This window comes from Cricetulus griseus, assembly GCF_003668045.3.
Source record: "Cricetulus griseus strain 17A/GY chromosome 1 unlocalized genomic scaffold, alternate assembly CriGri-PICRH-1.0 chr1_1, whole genome shotgun sequence".
NCBI lineage: Eukaryota > Metazoa > Chordata > Mammalia > Rodentia > Cricetidae > Cricetulus > Cricetulus griseus.
In genome coordinates, this window is record NW_023276807.1 from 162812530 (window position 1) to 162832522 (window position 19993).

General features: G+C 41.7%; 1 protein-coding gene and 1 pseudogene across 5 annotated transcripts in view; both read right to left on the reverse strand.

The window, feature by feature from the left end:
- Positions 1–1058: 1058 nt before the first annotated feature.
- The window catches only part of Helq (helicase, POLQ like), a 38014-nt gene continuing 19079 nt past the window's right edge, over positions 1059–19993 (reverse strand). For 4 of the 5 annotated variants that reach the window (XM_027388535.2, XM_027388537.2, XM_027388536.2 and 1 more), the window contains 7 exons: positions 17214–17430; positions 14200–14357; positions 12747–12845; positions 8880–9053; positions 6708–6821; positions 5412–5546; positions 1059–1556 (listed from right to left, as the gene is read on the reverse strand). In XM_027388535.2, the coding sequence (XP_027244336.1) occupies positions 1449–1556; positions 5412–5546; positions 6708–6821; positions 8880–9053; positions 12747–12845; positions 14200–14357; positions 17214–17430 (1005 nt within the window). In that variant the 3' untranslated portion in view covers positions 1059–1448. The remainder of the gene's footprint in view (positions 1557–5411; positions 5547–6707; positions 6822–8879; positions 9054–12746; positions 12846–14199; positions 14358–17213; positions 17431–19993) is intronic. The other variant, XM_035452163.1, reaches the window with a different exon arrangement.
- On the reverse strand, positions 15741–17206 carry LOC118239614 (annotated as a pseudogene).

The window sequence follows — 19993 nt, forward strand, 5'->3', positions numbered from 1 at the left end:
AGCTGTCATCTACTGTGCTAGGACACAGGACATGGTTGTGAACCCCTCTGAAAACATTCCAATGCAAGGCACTCAGGTGATCAGAGCTGACCCAAACCAGTCCAGTCCAGTGTTTGCAATGTTGCTGGGCTGCATCTTTCCTTGTCCTGGGCTTAGCTGTTAAAACAGATTTTAATCTTTATTTTTATTTTATGTGCATGGGTATTTTGCCTGCAGGTATGTCTGTGCACCACATATGTATATGCAATGCCCGTGGAGACAAGAAGGGGACATTAGAGTTATGGACTGTCGTAATCTGCCATGTGGGTGCTGGGAACTGAAGCCAGTGCTCTTAGTCCCTGTGAGTCCCTGTGCATCTCCAGGTTAGCTATTTTTTCACTATAATTCTGATAAAGGAAAGTTGTATTTAAGGAGATTCTTGGAAAGAATTATTTCTAGTTAATTTTGGTGTGTGACTTTTTAAAAGTTATTTGCAATTTTTTTAAGTAATAAAGTTTATAAAGTTAGAAAATAGATTCTTCAATTTGTTAATCTGGTTCTTCATCACATTCTTACTCTGTGAGCTATGGTAGATGCTGTGTGGCATACACACATGATCAGTAGGCAGGTCATATACTCTTAAGGTAGCAGCAAAAGAGAAAAACAATCCCTTAATACTTAGAGGGCACCCTGTGAGGCTTACACAGATGAGTATGGAGTAATTCACGGATGGGATTTGAATGTTTTCAGTTGGCACTAGAAGCATACTAATATTTTTATATAGGGCTAATAACATACACCAGCTAGGACAGACAGGGTGTGGAAATGACAAGGCAAGTTCTGGTAACTTTGGTCCAATCTGATGAGAGAAATGAGAGAGAAGGCTGGGTGTACAATTTACCATCAGAGTATGTGTTTAGCAGATACAAAACACTGGGGAAAATTAGTAAAAGATGTGGCCAAAGAGCTAGGTTGGGGGTATGTGGAAGAAACTACGAGGAACAGGAATTGGAGAAAATGGGTTATTAGTGGGACAGTTACAGCAGTTACAGGTGATAGTAGATTCAATCATCCAGAGGGCCTTTTAAAAAGTTCATCCACAGTCTTTAATGTACAACTAAAATACATATTTCATTTATAAAGAAAATCTTCAATAAAAAGACATATGTATAATAATAAATAAATCAAATGTGAAGATATACATCAAACAGTTTCGTGGTTTGTTGTTGTTGTTTTTCCTTTTGTGAGAGACTCCTGTAGCTCAGTCTGGCCTCCAACTCTATATGTAGTTGAAGATGACTTCAACATTCAGTCTCCTGCCTCTACCTGGAATTACAGATGTTCACCACCATGCCAACTTATAACCTCTCTAGTTTTTTTCTTCTTTCTTGGAGGTACTGAGGGTTTAATCCAGGGCCTCAGGCATATTAGGCAATGCCCTACCACAGAGATGTGTCCTGAGCACAGCTTCATGCCTCTTCAGTGTTAGGACCCCCCAGTCCAGGGAGGTCTGGAGGCAATCTCAGCAATTCTTCAACTTCTTCTTGCAAAGCCTCTGCCTTTTCATGCAACAGCATCTGCAATAAAAACCCAGGCACAAGGCTGAATGTACTTGGTTAGAGAGTTGCCAACATTTTTATGTCTGCTAAAACCTAAGCCTGACAACATCAATATCTAAGGTAAGAGCTAAAATAATGAGACTGAAAAATAGCCACTTAAGAGCAAGTGATTTCAGTAAATGAAGCCAAGGAATTCTGTTAAAAACCATTTTAGCTGATCACAGTGTTCAGTGTACCAAAGACAATGGAATTTTTCCTACACTCAAAGGTTCGCTTCACAAAAGACTCATAATCTATAAAATTCCAGAGAACTTTGCAAAATTTAATTACCTCTTGAAACTGTTATCCTGTGCATACATATTTAATTAGCCCTGGAAACTTATATTAATATATACTTTGTTCTCACATCTAGTTTGCTTTTAAAAGCCCACTGGTGTTGCAGGGAAACTTTTCTACGAAAGCTTCTAAGGTGAACACAGTCTGATCTAGCCTCCTCCCTCCATCTGCTCCCTCCCCTCATTTTCCCTCCTGTATTTTTTAAATTTAATTACTTAGTTAATTATTTAATATGTATGGGTATTTTTGTTAGCATGTATGGGCATACACCATGTGTTCCTGGAGGCCAGAAGAGTTGGCTGGATCCCCTGGAACTGCAATTACAGATAGTTGTGGTGGCCACATGGGTGCTGGAAATATGAACCCAAGTCCCCTGGAAGAGCAGCAGTGATCTTAACCAATGAGCCACCTCTTCACTCTTCTTCCTATGTTTTTGAGGTAAGATTTCACTATGTAGGCTAGGCTGGCCTCAAATTTGTGATCTTCCTGACTCAAGGCCCTGAATGAGCATGCTACCATGTCTGGAAATATGGTTAATTTCAAAAACAGTGTTCAAGGAAGAAAGTACCCCAAGCACAGTGCACAGGACGTGTGCTGGCCCCTTTACTTCTCCCACACAGGAGGCAGAGGCAGGAGGGATCTCACTGACTCAAAAAGCAAAAAAATGGCATTTAGAAGATTTCAATAAATAATTGATGAACAGTGACTTCTTTCTATTTTCTAAACATTAGAAACAAAATGCTAGGATTAGTTGCAGGTGGGATTTATCTAGAGAGCACAGAAACTTATTTGTAATGCTGTTTATAATAAAAAGCTTAGCAAAAACTTCATAATGGGAAAAATTCTAAGGAACAAAGTGGAAATGAAAAAGAAAAAATGCTCTCTAATTAGATAAGGCATAGCATTACACAAGAGAAATTAAAATATTAGTCAGGTAACCATATAAATGTCCCATCATATCCTCTGCAAACTACACAGATCTCTTGGTGGTAGTGGAGCACGCCTTTAATCCCAGCACTCTGGAGACAGGCAGGCAAATTTCTGTGAGTTCAAATCCAGCCTGGTCTATAAAGGGAGTCCCAGGACAGTTAGGACTACACAGAGAAACCCCACCTCAGAAAACAAAACAAAACAAAATGAAAAAACAAACAAACAAACAAACAAAAAACAAAGAAAAAAACTACACAGATCATAAACTGGGAGTGGTGGTGCATGCCTTTAATACCAGTGCTCGGAGGATCTCTGTCAGTTTGAGGCCAGCCTGAGCTACACAGTGAGACCCTGTCTTAAAAAAAAAAAATCAAGATGACAAAACCCAAAAAACCTCCCCCAAACCCTACACAGATCAGCAACAATACAAAATCCACACACCAGTATCAGGAGACACAGATCACTGCCAACCTCAAACGTGTGTCAGGAAGTAGAATGAGCTGACTGGGAAGTGAGAGAGGTGGGAATCTGAGTGTTGAGCTGAGGCCAGAGCCGTGGCCAGAGCATGGCTGAGTGCTAAAACAGGAGTACGGTCCCTGCAAACACCACTGGCTCCCAGAAATACAGTCTGGCCCCACAGTCCTGGCTCTATCATTTGCTGTTTCCTTGTGTAAACCACTTGATTTCTTTGGGTCTTGTCTATTTATTTCTGCAAGTGTGTTGCACAGATAACTATCAGCTGAGTGTGTGCTAGGTGCTATAGAGGAGATGACTGCAGGCCCTCCCTACCCATCCAGGAACACCTAGCCTACTGGACACAGTCCGTCTTGGAGCTGCATCTGTAAATACCTAAACTGTCTCCCTTACAGAATCAATGCAAAGATAAATTGAGGCAATGCTCAACCACTCAACAACGTGTCAAAGAAATGTGTTTTTTTTTTTTTTTAGCAATTCTCTTTCACATAACGACAATAACTGTCTTAGTTAGGGCTTCTATTGCTATGACAAAATGCCATGACCAAAAAGCAAGTTGGTGAGCAATAGGCTTGTGGTAGTTTGAAAGAAAATGGCCCCCAAAGGGAGTGGTACTACTAGGAGGTGTGGCCTTGTTGCAGGAAGTGTGTCACTGTGGGGGTGAGCTTTGAGGTCTCCTTGGACCAAGCTATGCTTAGTGTGACACACAGTTGCTTCTGCTGCCTTCAGATCAAGATGTAGAACTCCCAGCTCCTTTTCTAGAACCATGTCTGCCTGCATGCTGCCATGCCACCCACCATGACAATAATGGACTAAACCTCTGAACTGTAAGTCAGCCCCAATTACATGTTTTCTTTTTAAGAGTTGCAGTGGCCATGGTGTTTCAGCAATAGAAACCCTAAGACAGGGTTTATTCAGCTTACATTTCCATATCATTAAAGGAAGTCAGGACAGGAACTCAAATAAAGCGGGAATTTGGAGGCAGGAGCCAGGGTGCTTGCTTCCCCTGCCTTGCTTAGCTTCCTTTTCTATAGAATCCAGGACCACCAGTACAGGGTGAAGAGCACCCACAATGGACTGGGGCCCTCCCCTAAAAATCACTAATTAAGAAAATGTGTTACAGCTGGATCCTGGAGGCATTTTCTCAGGTGAGGTTTCCTCTTTTCAGATAACTCTAGTTTGTGTGTCAAGTTGACATAAGACTAATCAGCATAATAATGCAACAATGGAGTTTTAAAAAGCTGAGCAATTTATATAATTGTGACCAAGAAGAACATAATTCCAAATTGCTGTGCAATGGCTTCACCCACACAAACAGAAGTACAATGGCAATCTTGAAAGGGAACTGAAGACTATGAATGGTTTAAATAACTTAATATAGAAAAGAGACACTCTTGCTTAAAAAGTGTGAAAAACTACACTAAGAAAGAATGGCCTGGCTCTGAAGGGCAGTACGCCAGATGTAATGGCAGATGTTTGAAGAGGTAAATAACCCCAACATACTGGGATGATTTTGGTAATACTAAAAGCACCCAAACCAACAAGAACCTGATTCTGGAGGCTGAAAGCTCCTGGCCAGTGAAGGAGTTTGCAAGCTGAAGACTGGATGCTGGGCTCCCTAGGGAAGGATTTCTGTGAGGAGGCTGTGGGCAGGCCTACACTATTACATGACCTGTGAGGAGGCTGGGGGGGAGGGAGGCCTGCATGACCTGTGAGGACGCTGGGGGGGAAGGGAGGCCTGCATGACCTCAGCAATCCTGTGTCAACAACAGGTACAGTATCTGTACCTACAAATTCTGGTTACATGGTTTTGTTTTTTTTTTCTTTTTTTTTTATTTAGATTTTGCTTTACGTGTATGGATGTTTGCTGTATGTATGTCTGTGTACTATGTGTGTGGTGACCTTAGAGATCAGAAGGCATGAGGTCCCCTAGAACTAGAGCTACAAAGTATAAGTTAACCATGCGGGTACTGGGAATCGAACCTGTGGTGCTCTGGAGGAGCAGCAAGTGCCCCTAACCACTGAGCCATCTCTCCACTCTGAGCACGTTTCGTAACTACACTATGATGCACACTACTTTGCTCTGATACCTACAGCATAAGCACATGATGCTACTTTTCAAAGCTTGCTCACCTTTGCTGAGGACACAATCTGCTTGGCCTGGCGCCTGGACAGATGGCCAATTGTCCGCACGAGCACCTCTGGATTGGCGTTGGCTAAGTGCATGACACTTTTGTAACCTGCACTGTATAACTGCTTTGCTCGACCCTACGGCATTAAAGAAAAATTAATACTATGAGTATTTGAGACTATAAGAAAATCCACATGCAACAGACAGGAGTAGACAAAGATAATAATGGAAATATGAAGAGATGACTGGGCAGAATATGGCAGAATTTTAAGGATGTGTTTGGGAGTCTGTTCTGACTCAGGGGAGTTTCCCACAAAGTAGAAGTCAGCTGGTGTGCTAAAACCAGGAATGGGGACCAGTTTGGCACTTGGGAGAGCAGCACTTCATGTCTTCAAGTTCCTGCCCAGTACCCTTCACTGGTGGGTAGGCTTACTACGGAAGTGGGCACTTGCTGTGCTTCCTAGACAGAATGAAAAACTGAAGACACAAGAGGCTGACGCTGAGGGTCGTTGGTACAGGAAACTGAGAGCCCACTGAGGTCTTAAAGAGCACCAATGGCCTTCCCGCCACCAGACAGCACCGAACTGGGTACAAAATGACAGAAGGCAGGATATACATTCAGTTTTTCATAACTGAAATCTTTCATTGTATTTTTGTCTCTCAATTAGCAATGGCTTTCTAGGAGGCCATCGCATCATTTTATTTAAAAACAAGAAAACAGACTTCTGGTGATGTGGTCTGGGATCAATGGAGTCTCTTACCTAGGAGGCCTGCACGGGGTCTCCTGGAAGGACTGACAGAAGGGGAAGACCCTCCCCTCCCCCAGAGTGGGCAGCAGCCCAGACGGAAAAAGGCCTGGGGGAAAGAAGCAGGGATGCTCCGCCTGCCCATTTTTGCTCTCTGCAGTTCAGTGTATCTACGCTGTTGCTGCTGCTGCAGTCGCTATTCCTCACTGACAAGAACCCAGCTTCTTCAACCTCCACATGAAGATCAGCAGCCCTCCAGGAAACTCCAGCTTTCCACACCAGACCAGGACGGACTGTCGAGCATTCGGTATCAGGGTCTGAGCAGTCTCTCCAGTGTGGAGACTTCCACCACAGGATGACTCAGCATTGTCAGGCAATCTACCAAGTCCCTTTGTTTACATATATTGATTCTATTGGTTCTATTTCTCTATAGAACCCAGAGCAATAAGACTCTTTCTAATACCTATTCTGCAGTGACACTAAACAGAACAGTAAAAAATAATTTTCCCGTTAGTAGAAGGAACCTGAGCGGGGAACCAGTACAAGGCTGACCTCTAGGACCCCGGTCACTTCCATGAGCGGGATTAGCTCCGCCTTCACGCAGTACGTCAGTTTCTTGGTAAGTTCCACCAACAGGGCTTTGTAAACCCAAAACTCCTCCAACTCCTGGGAAGACAAGGACACATCAAACGTTAAGGTGAGCAAGTTACCTCTAAGTTTTCCTGAAGTTTGGGCACAGCGAGGGGAGAGGATGACCCCATGCACAACGACAAGGAGGCAGGGTGGGCACCTTGGGGGGCTTGATGAACTAGATTTGGGGGAGGAAGAAGATGAAAATAAAAATAAAACCCAAGTTATTTCTAATCAAAATCACAGGGAGTGGATGTACGGCTCTGACTGTCAAGTGACTACAGTTCTTACTTCTGGGAATTATCCCAGAGATGGAGTATTAAATAAGGAAAGATTCAAACGCAGTGTAATATTCAAGGAAACAGTTGCTAAGTTAATAAAAACAGGAAATATGAACAGAGAACATTAAACTTGGCTTGGAGGTTATCACATCAGTTTATCTTTTTATGATATATATTTTAGGGCTGGGAGCTGGGGCTGAGTGAGTGAGTGAGGGAGTGAGTGAGGGAGTGTGTGAGGGCCGGGAGCCAGGCTGAATGAGGGCTGCACAAGCATGAGCTGCCTCAGCACCAGCATAAAAGCCAAGTGTAGTGGCCTACGTCTGTGACCCCAGCACAGCCACCCGCACAGCACTGTATGTGTGGGTGTGTAGTCAAAATGGTGAGCTCCAGGTTCATCTAGAGACCCTGACTCAAAAACTAAGACAGAGGCCGGGCGTTGGTGGCACACGCCTTTAATCCCAGCACTCGGGAGGCCGAGGCAGGCGGATCTCTGTGAGTTCGAGGCCAGCCTGGTCTCCAGAGCGAGTGCCAGGATAGGCTCCAAAGCTACACAGAGAAACCCTGTCTCAAAAAACTAAAACCAAACCAAACCAAACCAAAACAAAGATGGAAAAGCAACTGAGAAAGACACCTCTGATGTTGACCTGTGACCTCCACATGTGATTGTGACAAATATAAGGACAGGTGTTATCACCCTGAAGTCACCGAGAAAGCAGAGCATCACGAATAGAGCAGAGTGAAAAGATGCCCTAGAACAACCAGACAACCAATGCTGGCTTGGAGCTGCCTTGGTGTGGGCCTTCCTGCTACATGGGAGAAGCCATCAAGTTTTCACTGTTAACTCTAGTTAAAAACCATCTTCACTAACACAGCTGCCGTACTATCTCACAGCATTCACATATAGATTCCTTAAAGAGAACAGAGTGAAGGTTAAAATACACTAATCACCCTTCATTACTATACATGTGCACAGTGTACAGAGGTTTAAGATAGGATAGAAAGAAAGTTGAAATTAAAACCTGGCAAAAACAGCTTGCATGATATGTCAATTAAAAATTATTTACGTAGCAAAGTCTGGTAAGATTTGCTGTTACTTAAAGAAATTCTACAGTTTTCTAGTTTTAAACTAATCTACTTCAAATGCATATATAAATAAAGTTCATTTTCTGGGCGGTGGTCATGTACACCTTTGATCCCAGCACTTGGGAGGCAGAGGTGGGCAGATCTTTGTGAGTTTGAGACCAGCCTGGTCTACGGAGTAAGTTCCAGGACAGATTCCATAGCTACACAGAGGAAACCCTGTCTCAAAAAAAACAAACAAAAAATTATTTATATACATATGTCAAATATATGTATATGTAAAACCCCTGTATTTGATGTAGATCCCTGCCTGCCTGCCAGGTACATCACGGTGGCTGTCCAGAATACATGGCACTGAGTAATCAATCACATGGCAGCTGATGACTCAGGTAACTTACCACCCCGCCCATCACTCATGAGTCACCACGTGGAAGCCACAGGTTGTAACAGACACCTTGAAACTATTAGCAGTGGTCCTGGCAGCAGGCTAACTCTGCACCTTCTACTGACTTAAGCATTTTAGTTGACTCAGTAATTTCTGCACCATCCCATAAGCTCACACAGTAATCTTGTAAACAGGCAGAAACACAGAAATGTTTTAAATAAATCTGCGTGCTTTGAAATAACACAGTCAGCAGAGAGCAAAGATAGACTGCAACTGCTTTATGAGTTTAATAACAGTTAAAACGAGAAGACCAGAAGTATGTATGTATTACACATTGAACTGAATTACCTCACAGAAATGTAACACACAGGACGAGAAGGAGGCAGCTCCAGTGAGCAGGTTTTGTATGTATCCCCGGGGCATATTAAACTTCTCAGACACACTCCAAATGTTGGTCTCTTTCAGCAAGGAATAAAGGACAAAGGACAGATAAAGCCTGTTGACAATGTTCTTGTCCACCTTCTAGAAAGACACAATCGAATAAACACAGTTGGTAGATGGGTAAAAGGCAAAGTGTACGAAACTATACTGCAGGCCAGCAAGCACAGGATGAGTTCACAAATGCAATATGCACTTTACATCAACTCTCCCATTTTCCTAGTCATACGGAGAGAAGGTAAGCTGTTTCCAGTGTGAACTACACTCCCTCTGCAGGGAGGGAGTAGACATAAACTCAGGCTCTAACACCTGGCACCCGTGACTGTGACAAGTTGGGAAGAGGACCTTTGCAGATGCAGTTAGTTCAGGACTTGTAAATGACACCATCCAGGAATCACCATGGGCCCTGAACTCACAGAAGAAGTAAATGAACAGTGAGGCTCAGGTCAGAGATGTGCCTGTGAGCCAAGGAGCTGCCTTGCCCAAGCCACACAGCTAGGAGAGAGCATGAGAGAATTCTTGCAGCCTACCCAGGAAGCCAGTGTTGCCCATACCGTGTCTTCAGATCTAGCCTCCTTTACTGCTAGGAACTGAGTCATGGGCTTCACATATTCGAAGGGAGTGCTCTATCACTGAGCTGTAGCCCGGCTGGCTTCTGTTGCTTAAGTCATACAGTTGGCAGTGGTTGTTTATGGTGGCATTAGAAAAATCAATATGAGGAGGGAAGCAGGAGTGTTGGAGGCATGGAGGTCCTTGTGTTTACAGAGAAGCACTAGGGGACCAGGAATGTTCTATACACAGGGTTGTCCCTTCAAGCACAGACAACCTGTTCTGTGTGTGTAACCTGTTTTACACAGAGCAGATGTGCCTAACAGCCTAGTGACCTCTGTGCTCATCATGAGCTTGCTTTCCTCAGTCACTCTACAGAACCCATCTTTTTTGAAGAGGCTACGTGTACTTTACAAAGAGCTTTTATGTAGTCATGTTGTGCACACAGGATTGAGTTATTTATCATTAGGAACATTTTTACCAAATTGTGCTGTACTTAATTAAATATGCCTAAAATAAACTACTCGGGGTCAGACACTCAAAGTTTGAACCAATACTGGCTACAGAGTCATGTGGAACCAAACTACCTTCTCGCCTCCCAAGGGTCAGTGCTCTGCTGGAGGGCGGGGAGACCTCCACATTGACTGTACTGTTGTAAACTGCATTTTCCTGTGAAGGAAAGTTAGACACACACAGCTAAAAAGTAAGCTTGTCTATACATATACTATAAACTTCAAGGAAATATGCTATGGCTTCCACATGGTGGTGACAATTGGTGCTCCCGAAGTGGAAAGAGAGACAGGAAAAGGCTTCCTATGGCAGCTTCTGTTCTGTGATTCTACTTTGGCTAGTGGTGCTTGTGACCTTATTTTTTTTTTTTTTTTTTTTGTGCAAAGAATCTCATCACTAGTATCAAACTAACTTAAGAAACAGAAGTAGGCCGGGCGGTGGTGGCGCACGCCTGTAATCCCAGCACTTGGGAGGCAAAGACAGGTAGATCTCTGTGAGTTTGAGGCCAGCCTGGTGTACAGAGCAAGTGCCAGGACAGACTCCAAAGCTACACAAAGAAACCCTGTCTCCAAAAACAAAACAAAACAAAATAAAAAAAAAAAACAAACAAACAAAAAGAAAGGAAAGAAGCAGAAGTTGTCCTAAAATACATTAGCTGGGCATGATGGTGGGCCTATAATCCTAGCACTTGGAGCCTTAGGTAGGAGGACCAAAACCTGAGTTACACAGCAAGTCCCTGTCTGAAAAAAAAAAAAACAAACATAAATATGATATAAAAATGAATACTGAGGTAAAAAGCTATGTATCGGTGGATTTTGAGTTATAGATTCAGCATGTATAATGGACCATCCTTTTAAAAGCCTTAAGCTGAAAAAATATGTTGAATACTTGGTAGGCAAAGATAGCCTTTTAATTTGCCATGTTAATGTGCTTTTACCATTAACTATAAATTGAGTTAATGGAGACTTTGCTTAGAATGTAATTTCAAAGCCAGGAGAAAGGATAGAATTATTAAATGGCCAGATGGATGCTTTAAAGACAGTTTCAAGCATTTGCAGGAAATGTCGATATAAGGGGTAGGGGTTGGTGAGACAGCTCAGTGGGTGAAGCACTTGCTGTGCAAGCCTGACCACCTGAGCTCCACTGTCGTGACCCTTATCAAAGGGAGAGAGAACCAACTCCCGGCGTTGTTCCCAGACCTCCACGAGTGCTGCGGCATGAATACACACACACACACACACACACACACACACACACACACACACACACACACAAAAAAAAAAAAAAAAAGAGAGAGAGAGACAACAGGTTTTAAAGGAGCAGGTGCAGCTTGGAGTTCTTGTTTTTTTTTTTTTTTTCAAATTTTATTTATTTTTGTGTGTGACTGTGTGTGCCTATTAGTACTTGTGCATGTGTGGGTGGTGCACATGAGGAAGTCAGAGGTCAAGTTTTGGGAGTGGGCAGGACAGGTGCAGCATTGAGTACAGATAAAAGTGAAAGCTGTTGTCAATATTTAAAACAAAATTAGAGCTGCTACATATATCCAAATATATGTGGGAAATGGCAGGTAAGACAATTAAGTTTTAGTAGAAATTGGAATAACAATGAAACCTAAAAAGGACACAGCATATTGAGTGGGAAATGATAGTAGCTTAAGAAACTGGATGATTACCAAAGAGCTATTTGATAGGCATTAGACTGAGTTTTGTTTTGTCCCAATAAATGAGGATGATACTATTTGCTTTATAATTAACATATGCTTAGTTATATCAAACGGTCAGCATCTACTGATATGTCTACACTCGTTTTCTTTTTTTATTACAGTATATTTGCTATATAAAATTTCCTTATGACATGTTCATATGTATATCAAGTATGATTATCATACCTCTATTACTTCCTTTCACAGTAACTGAATTTTAAAACAGTAAAATATAAGATACAGCACAAAAGAATCTTAGCTTATCCACTTCAATCTTCTCAAATGCTTTATATACTCCAAGGATTAAATTGGGAACTTCTAGGCTTTTTTTTTTTTTGGAGACAGGGTTTCATTATGTAGCCCAGGCTGGCCTTGAACTCACAGAAATCTGCCTGCCTGTCTCCAGAGAACATTGGGAGCTTTTTGAGACCAATAAATAACCATAAACCCCAGATCCCACCCATGCAGAATTTGTACATCAGGTAGGACAGCTCATATAAAGTTTCTAGAAAACAACTTTACATTGGCTTCTTTAAGGGCTGGAAGCTGAGTGGCAGAATGCTCACCTATCATGTGCAAGTATCTGGGTTTCAAACAGCACTACACACACACACACACCACACACACTCTCTCTCTCACACACATTCACACACATACACCACACACTCACACACATACACGCAAGCTATATATAATATATAAAACCTGTATGCATCATATATATTATAAAACATTCATTTCAAATTGAATTTTACATTTAAATGATATTGTATAAATATTTTATAAGCCTAACAGATTAATAATTGTCTTTGTTTTTAAAGGCAGGGTCTCACTGTGCAGCTCTAGCTTGCCTGTTATGTACCCTATAGAGCAGTCTGGCCTTGAACCCACAGAGATCTACCTACTTCTACCTCCCAAGTGCTGGGGACCAAAAAGTCAGGTCAGTAAAGGAGATGATAATACTAATTTTGCTGAGTGGCTTTAGTTCATTATTAGAAAACAGAGAGACACAACACCTTTCTGATGGCTTGCCCTGATGCCTTCTTCCCAATGAAGCTTTCGGAGACTCCAAGAAGAGCAGCCACATTTTGCTCTGCTGGACTGAGTTGGCTAAACTAAAGAAATAAACACAGGAAAAACATAAAATTGTAGCTTTAAAATTCTATCACTGGAGCCAAATCCAGTATTAACTTTGAAGTCACATTTTCATAATTGTAATGGAAAAGAAAGAAACCCATGACATTTATTTACAAATATTACAAGTTTCAAAAATATTGGATCAGAAGATAACAAACTGTATAGAGTTATCATCATAAGCAGAACAATATTTCGTTAACATCAGACTATACATATGATGGTGGCTCTGTAAAATTACATAGCCTAGAGAAGTCACAGCTGTCTTGGGTGTCAGCACATTCTGATGACCATGTCTTACTGCATTCCTCAGAACACATCTTCATCGCTGGTAGCAAATGACTGTGCATGAAGACATGGCCACAAGTACTTTTTATGGACTATGCTTATGTTTAATATTAAAGTGAGCTACAAGAAGACACGAGGGAAGGGTTTGAAGGTAACTGCATCATACAGTACCACTTCAAAGACTCAGGCAATGACTAAAAATGATGCTATAGAAGTTAGTTTCCTGAGAGTAAGAAGCTGTAGACCAGGGGCTTGGGGGTGCAGTTCAAAGGTACAACATACACTTATTATACACAAAGCTTTGGGTTCAATCTTTAAAGCCATGGGAGTTAGGGGGAAGCCTGTCACCATTTTTGCCAACAGTAATCCTGTGTGGCATTCAGCTAGCCTGTCCACAGGAAAAAAATCATAACACCTTACTTTACCAGTTAGTTTTATTACATACAGGGCCAGCTCCCTGCATTACTGTCTATAAAATAAATACTCTTTGTGAAGCTGGGAGATGCTCAGTAAAGTTCTAACACAGGCATGAGGACCTGAGTTCAACCCCAAAACCCAGGTAAAAGGCCAGGTGTGGTGGCCCCTGGAGCTCATTTGCCACTCAGCCTAGACGAAGTAGTAAGCTCCACATCCCAGTGAGAGATCCTGTCTCAAAACAACAACAACAACAACAACAACAACAACAACAACAACAACAACAACAACAAAACCCAAGTCTCCCCCAGACCTCCCAAAACCAAAAGAATGACACCCAAGGTTGACCTCTGACTCTACATGAATGTATATACACACAAATAAATATTGAAATGAACTTGAAAGACGTGTGTGTGTGTGTGTGTGTGTGTGTGTGTGTGTGTGTGTGTGTGTGTGAATGTCATAAGACCCATAGTTTTGCAGAATTAACTTACAGTAGTCTAAATGAAGAGAAAGAATCTCTGAAAGCTGGGAGTCCCAAGTCCAAATACTTCAACAGAGAAGCAGGTAACAGTAGCCAATCACTTGAGGGAAGTCCAGATTAGTCTAAGCTGAAAAGTCCTGTTTTCTCACCTGCCTGAAGTACACCATCCAGTCAGGCTCAGTCTGAGCAACAAGGTCATAGGGGGTTGTTAGGTAGACCAGATGGAGAAGACTTTCCAGGACAAGTCCTTCAAGACCTTTCTTCAAGTCTCTGTATAGAGTGTCACAATAGGCCAAATCAATGGCCCCTGAAGAAATACAAACACATTCAGGAAGTGACTGCATCTACTCCTGTTTGTCCCAGCACTCGGATGGCAGATGAGGATGGCGGGCTAGGGGAGGATCAACCACAAGTGCCCGGCAGTCTGAGGCCAGGCTGCCTAGAATGAGACCCAGTACCCAAAGCCAGTTTGGAGTAGTCTGAATTTGAACAAATATATTCAACCTCTCAGAGTCTTAGTTTTCTCAGTTTTAAGAGACAATAAAACACAACTGAGTCATAAATGAGAAAACATACATTGAATACTTGGGCTTTGTAAATTGGAATAATTCCTACATAAATAACATGAATGTACATGAGATATACAAAGATATCTATGATATTGGTTTGTTTGTGCCTGTAGTATTGTAATGAAATAAAAGGAACACTTTGAAAAACTGAAAATAAGCAAATACAAAGACTTGTTATTCTTGTTTTCAGAGGATCTCAGCCAGGGTCTCTTGCTCTACACCTGTACTAGAGTTCAGGTCCTATGTTAAATCTTGTGTAGTAGTTAGCTAACTATACCAGTAACTTCAAATTACCTTGTTTATAATGATTTTGAAGGTTACTTTAATAGTATGTATCAATTTTTAGACAGTTCTGATATAACTACTCTAATTTTGGTAATCTAGTAAAAAAGAAAAAAAGAAAACATTTCAATGTGTACCCAAAATAAATTGAGATGCCCACTTTATAAACCATGTAGCTATTTATAATTAGAAAAATCACAAACAATGCAAATGTTTATAAATAAGAGATGATTAAATAATTTATGCTACAGCCCTATTATGGATGACTACAGTATAAAAGGAAGGTGAGTCTGGGCTCTCTCAATACAGGCACTCATATAATCTCAGCTACTTGGAGGCTGAGGCAGGAGGATTGCAAGTTCAAGGGCTACCTGGGCTACAGCTGACAAGCTGGGTTGACCAACTTAGTGAAATCCAATTCCAAAAACAAGAGAGAAAGCTGGGGATGTAGCTCAGTGGCAGTGTGCCTGTCTAACATGTGTGATGCCTTGGATTCATTGTATTTTATAAGCACAATTCCATTAAAAAGTGAGTAATGTACACATGTTATCGATGCAGAAAAATACAGTCAGGTGCCAACTGCCAGGGACACACTGCCCTGTGTAAACACCAAAGAGATGGCTAACACCACTATTAAGTCACATGATCTTTTTTTTTTTTTTTGATGCAAACTGCACGAGGCTTTATTGTAGTTGTTTAATGAGCTAACCCCATGTTAGCTTGGGCCTTTCATCCAACGGCCACGGCAGATGGCTAGAAAGACAGCTCGAAGCATCTGCATAGAGATCTTATAGGGCAGCGTAAGGGGAGTGTCCACGGGTACACGAAGGCTCAGGATTGGTGTGCCTCCAGGCTTGGAGGGTTTGCCCTGTGTTGATTGGTCAACTGGTGGTTACTGCCCATAGGCTCTCCCAGGGTGGTTGCTATGCTCTGTGTGTCATTGCTGTGCACTTGAAGTGACATGATCTTTTTGGACCTCTGTGATGTATGTGGTCAGAGTAGGCGGACAAGCTATGTGGTAGGTGGATGTATTTGGAAGAGTATATATTGAACTGAAAACAGTGGGAGTTCCTGGGGAGTGAACAGGGGACAGAGTATGGGACTTGTGATAACATAATCCTGATGACTTAGGATAGTTTCCCCTTGTGTATATGTGTACATGTGTGCCAGAGGATAGAGGCCAGAGGATAGAGGAAGGTTCTTTAGCCATGCCCCACCTGGCTTTTTAAGACAGACTCTCTCACTAAGTCAAGAGCTCACTGATTTGGCTGGGCCAGTTTGCCAAGAAGCTCCAAGGACCTACCTGCCTCAGTCTCCCTACTGCCACCCATACTACCATGCCTGGCTGTTCATGTGGGTGCTGTCGTTTGAACTCAGGTTGGTCTTCATGTTTGCATAGCAATCACTTTGTTGACTGAATCATCTCCCTAACTGAAGATTTTTTTTTCTAAGATGTTTTTTTGAGGTAAGTTTATTTTATTTTGACGTTATTGTCTTCATAACAAGATCACTTAGAACTGGATCACTTGGCCCTTTCTCTTCTTATCTCTTCCCAGTTCAAAATGTTTGCATCTCTTAGTAGCCAGCATCCAGTTGGGCTCAACACACTCAAGCCTCAGCACAGTCTTCTTTGTAGTTTCAGCCTTTTTACAAAAATAGGCTTAGTCTGCCTACTGTGGCCACTCTGTTTCCTGTCATACAACTGCTTTCCCTGGGCATACAAAGAGTCCTTGCCTTTCTTGTACTGTGTCACTTTATGGGGCTGGTGCTTGCCACATTTCTTGTATACTGTCTGGCAGGTCTTAGGAACGTTCACCATGTTGGTGGGAGCAATATCAGAACAGAAAGCTCTAAGAATTTTTTTTTAAGAGCAGACCTGCATTATTTTTTAGTAAGTAAATTATGATATACTCATTAAGTAATAGACTCTTTGTTCAGATATAATCTATATAGCATGTAAAAAGCCAGTTCTAGAACAACAGAAACTACTTATTTAAAAACAAAAACTTAAGCCTGTTTATAGCATGTACTGAGAACTGAAGTAAAATACACAGGTGTTATTCATGACAGGATTTAAGCTCCGTGTTGATGAGGGAGGGGAGTGGGAAGGAGGCATGGCCACCTCTTTGTCTATAAACTGTGCAATGACCTACAATTCAAAATATTTCCTCAACTTTTGAAAGCTGAAGTAGCTTGTAAGATTAACACTTCTAATATGAAACCACAAATTCAATTTAAAGAAAGAAAATAACTTAATTTCTACTGTTTCCAATATATCCCCTTAGAAAACACTGGGATTTAGGTAAACTTACCCTTAAAAGAAGCTTGGCCTAGTTTTGTGACACGGAAATGACTCTCTAATTCTGTGTCACCGCGGCTCTCTTTCTGTAGAAGTCCTTTCTCTGTCAAGTAGCTAAGTGAGTCAACAGTTATTTCCCAGAGACTTTTTTCTTTCAGTAAAATCTTTTGCTGAACACCAAAAAATGTACCATTCATAAACTGATAGATGTCACCAAGACTTGTTGCAATCTGAAAGAATTCAAAACATCATTAGAAACTTTTTCTTTAGTTCAAGGAACAAGATTATTCACTTTTATAACTTAAAGCTATTTGAAGAAAAATTAGCAAAAAAATTTTACAGTTAAAAATTAACAAGAAAAATAACTGAAGGGGAAAGATGTCATCATGTTCACACTTGTTATACATATTTTTCATTATGATGCTTTTTAAAAAGATTTATTTTATGATGATGATGATGATGATGATGATGATGATGTTTTGCTTTGTTCTGAGACAGGGTTTCTCTGTGTAGCCCTGGATGTCCTGGAACTATGTAGACCAGGCTGTCCTTAAACTCACAGAGCTCCACCTGCCTCTGCATCCTGAGTGCTGGGATTAAAGGCGTGTGCCACCACACCTAGATCCTATTTTATTATTTTTAGTTGCAGGCCTGTGTGTGTGCATCAGTGCAGGTGCCTGTGGAGGGCAGGTGTTAGATCCCCTGGAGCTGGAGTTACAGGTGGTTATAAATCACCCGATATGGGTGCTGGGAATTGAACTTGGGTCCTCTGCAAGACTAGTACTGGCTCTTAACCTCTGAGCCATCCTCCAGCCCTAAAATGTGGTTTAGTTGTTGTATTACTTCTGAAGCTGGACTTTGTTCAACCTCCCCAGTTGGTTCCCAGTTCCACTCAGACACCTTTGGAATCTTCTCTTTAGCCACTTCTACCCATGGACGCATCCTTCAGCTCTAAAAACTTCGTTCCTTTTCCTCCTCGCTCCTGTTCATCATTTACAACTCACAACAGCGATCCTAACATACCCTGCATTTGGTATTCAGACGAAAAAAAATCACTCTGAATCAGAACATACTTTTATTAGCCAATTTCACCAAAATCAGCATGTTATATTAAAATATGATCAATCAATAGCTCTCTCTTACAACTCTGATGATGCTGCAATGGGAATATTTAAGTAGTCATTTTATATAAAACCAATATGTGGGATAATAAAAATATTATGGGGCATTTGTTTCTCTATTGCTTCTTTCCTTTTATTAGCAACCATTTGTAATATTCAATCAAGCTCAAATGCACTTATAAGATATTCTAGAGCTGATCTTCAGTTTGTGGATCAATAACGTACTTAAGCTTCTGTGTGGTTTGAATAAGATAGTCCCCATAGTCTTAGGCATTTTAATACTTGGTGTTTAGTTGGTAGAGCTTCTTAGCCTTGCTGGAAGAAGTATATCACTAAGATGGACTTGGAAGGTTTAAATGCCACACCCTATTTCCATTAGGAGCTCTGTTTTCTGCTTGCAGTTTGAGTTGTGAGCTTGCAGCTTCCAGCAGACATGTCTGCCACCTGCTGTATCCTGTCCCCACCATTATGGACCCTCACCCTCTAGAACTATAAGCCCAAACAAACTTTTCCTTCTACAAGTTGTCTTGGTTGTGGTGTTTTATCTCAGTAATAGAAATAATTAACAGTTTCCACATTGCTTCTCTCCTGACCGATTAGTTGATGTAATAGAAGACCAGGTTGAGTAGATGCAAGGAACATCTTGCTTGACTTATCTACCTGCCTTCAAGTCATTTTTGCACTCCTCTCGGGGTCTTGTAGATGTTAAGTCTCTGTCCCACCCAGTCCTGCAGCCCTATGGTCACAGAGGCTTATATTAATTATAAACTGGATGATGGCTCAGGCTTCTTATTGACTAGCTCTCTCTTAATTATTAACCCATAACTATTAATCTGTGTATCTCTACATGGTCTTGGCTTACCAGTAAAGGCTTCCTCAGCAGCTACATGGCATCTGTCTCATGACTTGTGTTCCTCTTCCTAGAATTCTCCTAGTCTGGTAGCACCACCTATACTTCCTGCCTGGCTACATCCTGCCTGTCCATTGGCTTTATTCATCAATCAGTAAGAGAAACATATATTCACAGCATACAGAAGGAATCCCCCATCAGAGTCTCATGTAGCCCAGCTGGCCTTCAACTCCTGATTTGTCTGCCTCCCCTTCCTAGGGACTGGGACTACTATCCCAGGTTTTGGGTTTAAATGTTTTTTGTTTTTGTTTTTGTTTTAAAGACTGAGTCTTACTATGTAGTCCTAGCTGGCCTGGAACTCACAAAAGGTCTTCCTAACCTCTGTCTCCCAAGTGCTGGCATTAAAGGTGTCATGGAATATTGCTTGGCTTCAATTTCTATAACATCAGGAAACCACTGACAAAGCTGAAGTAGAAAGAGTGGCATATTCACTCATATTTTGTAGTTACTCCGTGTGAAGCATCACTTGGAGGGGATATGGTAGGCCAGGCAGTGAACAGGGAGCCATCAGAAGGCAGGAAAGTGAGGATTCAGCAAGGGACCCAAGAATGCAGTGCAGGTCTACAGTTGAAAGCAACTAGGCTCTTTGCTTTCAGTTCAGTGTTTGTAAAATGGAAATTAAACTTGGTTCAAGGGTGTGAATCCTTGGCAAGGATCGAAGATAAAACAGGGTGTTTATCAGGGTGTCAAACATGGCTGTGATAAACAACTGGGGCTCCCTGAATCTCACGATGTAACTGCTATGTCCTCTTCCTGGAGTTT